The sequence below is a fragment of the Camellia sinensis genome, chromosome 11 (assembly GCF_055761805.1).
Source record: "Camellia sinensis isolate YWXY chromosome 11, ASM5576180v1, whole genome shotgun sequence".
NCBI classification, from domain to species: Eukaryota; Viridiplantae; Streptophyta; class Magnoliopsida; order Ericales; family Theaceae; genus Camellia; species Camellia sinensis.
Genome location: NC_138971.1, coordinates 169,898,976 through 169,901,639, shown reverse-complemented (window position 1 = coordinate 169,901,639; position 2,664 = coordinate 169,898,976). Strand labels below are relative to the sequence as shown.

The 2,664-nt window shown below is 37.9% G+C and overlaps 1 protein-coding gene across 1 annotated transcript; it reads left to right on the top strand.

Moving 5' to 3' along the window:
* The first annotated feature begins 309 nt into the window (after positions 1 to 309).
* Positions 310 to 681, top strand: LOC114303204 (nuclear transcription factor Y subunit C-4). Its single transcript, XM_028248341.2, has one exon. The coding sequence runs from the start codon at positions 310 to 312 to the stop codon at positions 679 to 681; it is 372 nt and encodes a 123-aa protein (XP_028104142.1).
* The last annotated feature ends 1,983 nt before the right edge of the window (positions 682 to 2,664 follow it).

Below are 2,664 nucleotides of genomic sequence, written 5' to 3'. Positions count from 1 at the left end.
GTATAGTTTTTTTTTTTTTTTTTACAAAATTAGAATTTTCCAAATTATATATAGAAGTATATAATACAAATGAACTGTCCTAATTAGCCGGCACAAGCACAAGTAGGTTGGCCGGCCTTCCTTAAACCCTAATTTTTTCTTCACATTTCACTTTCAAACTCTCCATCCATTTCCCACAACCCTATAAGTAAACCCTAAAATATTCTCACCATTTTCCATTCACATCACTCTTCATTTCAATCTCTCTCCACTTCACATTTCACTTTCATATTTTGGATTGAGTTCATTCTCGTAGTGACTTTGAAAAAAATGAGGCAAGCAAGAACATATTCGAGGATTGTATCTGGTTCTGGAGGAGGAGGAGGTGGAGGAGGGATGTCGGGGAGAAGTGGGCCTCACTCTTTGCCGTTGGCGAGGATAAAGAAGATCATGAAGAAATCGAGCGACGATGTGAAGATGATATCTGGGGAGGCACCCATTGTGTTCTCAAAGGCTTGTGAGCTCTTCATAGAAGAAGTTACAAGGAGGTCTTGGATGATGACTGTGCAAGGGAAGAGGAGGACTCTTCACAAAGAAGATGTTGCCTCTGCTGTTGTAGCCACTGATAACTTTGACTTTCTTGTCAACTTGGTTTCTGATTCTGCCAAATCTAAGGGTAATCCTGAAATAATGGAGACATAGGAGAGCCTCTCTCTAGAAGCTTGTAAATGCACTTCAAAAATTAAATTTGAATTTTATTTTTTTCTTTAGACATTCTAATTAATTCTAACCTTACCTACCCAGAGAAAAAGATAATTGAAGGGAGAGTAGGGTTGGGGTGTGGGAGTCATAGGTGGAGAGGGGCTGCTGGTGGTGGCCAAATGTGAGGTGGCGGGGAGAACTGGGGGGTGGCTGCTGAAGGTGGTGGCGTAGCAGTTGAAAGGGAAGAAGGTGGTGATTAAAAGTGGAGTTGAGAAATTTCTCTGAAATTTCAACGGCCCGATATAAAGTGTCCTTTATAATATTTTAAATGGGCTGTGGTGAGACACATAGACCATTCCACTTGTATTCTCTCTTCATTTTTCTTTGATAATATACAACTTTTGAATAAGAGTAAATATTAGATATAATGATAATATTAGATGACAATATCATTAATTAATAGTGAATTTTACATTATAAATGTCTATCTAATCTCATTTGCAGTTTTTTGTTAATCGATTGATATCACTATTGCATTCAATATTTATTTATTAAATAAAGATATATATATATATATATATATTGAAGAAGTATCCTCTGCTCACTGCACTCAGATTTCATCACCATCTGCTCATGGCCAGCTGTCTTTGTCTGTTAGACCTGCACCATCACAGATCTGTAACTCTAGTGGAATTAGTTGTGGTGGTTAGACTAGTTTGTTATGAGTTAGTTACTTTGTTTAGAGTTAGTTTCAGGTTAGATATTTTGTATGCTTTAGATACAGTATATAAATCAATGTACCCAACAGATTTGATATAATGAAAAATATAATAAGTTTCAAGAAACTCATTATGGTATCAGAGCATTGAAGCTCTCGTGAGCAAGATCCACAGGTCTCCAATGGCTGATTCTTCCCTGCCATCAAATCTTAGTTTACTAATTTCAAATTTCAACTCTCTCATTACAGTGAAGCTCGAATCTAACAATTTCCTCATATGGAAATCTCAAATGACAAATATGCTTAGAGCATCTGGCTTTCTTGATCATGTTAATGGATCTCATCCATGTCCATCTCCAGATCTTATTGATGAAACTGGAAAACCTGTTTCAAATCCAAGTTATGTGCAATGGCAATTGATTGATGCACATTTGCTTACTTGTCTAACTGCAACTCTATCTTCATCCATTTATTCATCTGTTCTTCATCTGACTCAAAGTGATCAGGTATGGCAATTCTTAGAGAAGCAGTTTACTTCAGTTTCCCGCTCTCATATCCATCAACTAAAAACCAAACTTCAAACTCTGCGTAAGAAATCATCTTCAATGGAGGTCTATCTCTCTCAAATTAAAGATCTGGCAGCACAGCTGGCTTTAGCTTCTGCAAAAATTGAGGATGAAGATCTGGTTTTCTTCACTTTGAATGGTCTACCAGAGGAATATGAGGCTTTCAAAACTTCTATTCGTACTCGATCTGAGCCTATCCAAATGGAAAATTTGTGTTCATTGTTATGCTCCGAATCCATTCATATTGCACAGAAACTTAAACAGTCTCCTGGCACTGATCTTCATGTTGCCTATTCTGCCTCACAAGGATTATCTTCAGGTTATGATTCTTCCAATTCTGTTAATAGAGGTTTTCATTCTGCAAGGGGCAGAGGTTCCTCTCGTGGCTTCAGAGGCAGATATAATATTTCTCGTGGTGGCAGATTCAATAACAGATACAACAATAACATTCATAATAATAACAGATCCAGAGGAGCCTTTTCCTTTAATTCTGGATCTAACTCTGGCTGCCAGATTTGTGGAGGTTGGAATCATACTGCTTTTGATTGCTGGCATCGACTGGATCCTACATTTCAGCCTTTCTCTGGCAGCAGTTCCTCTCCGTCAAAGGCTTATGCTGCTTCAGTTCCTCAGTCATATGCTACTTCAGTTCCTCAGTCCTCTTCTGATCCTTCCATACCTCCTTGGTATGTTGACTCT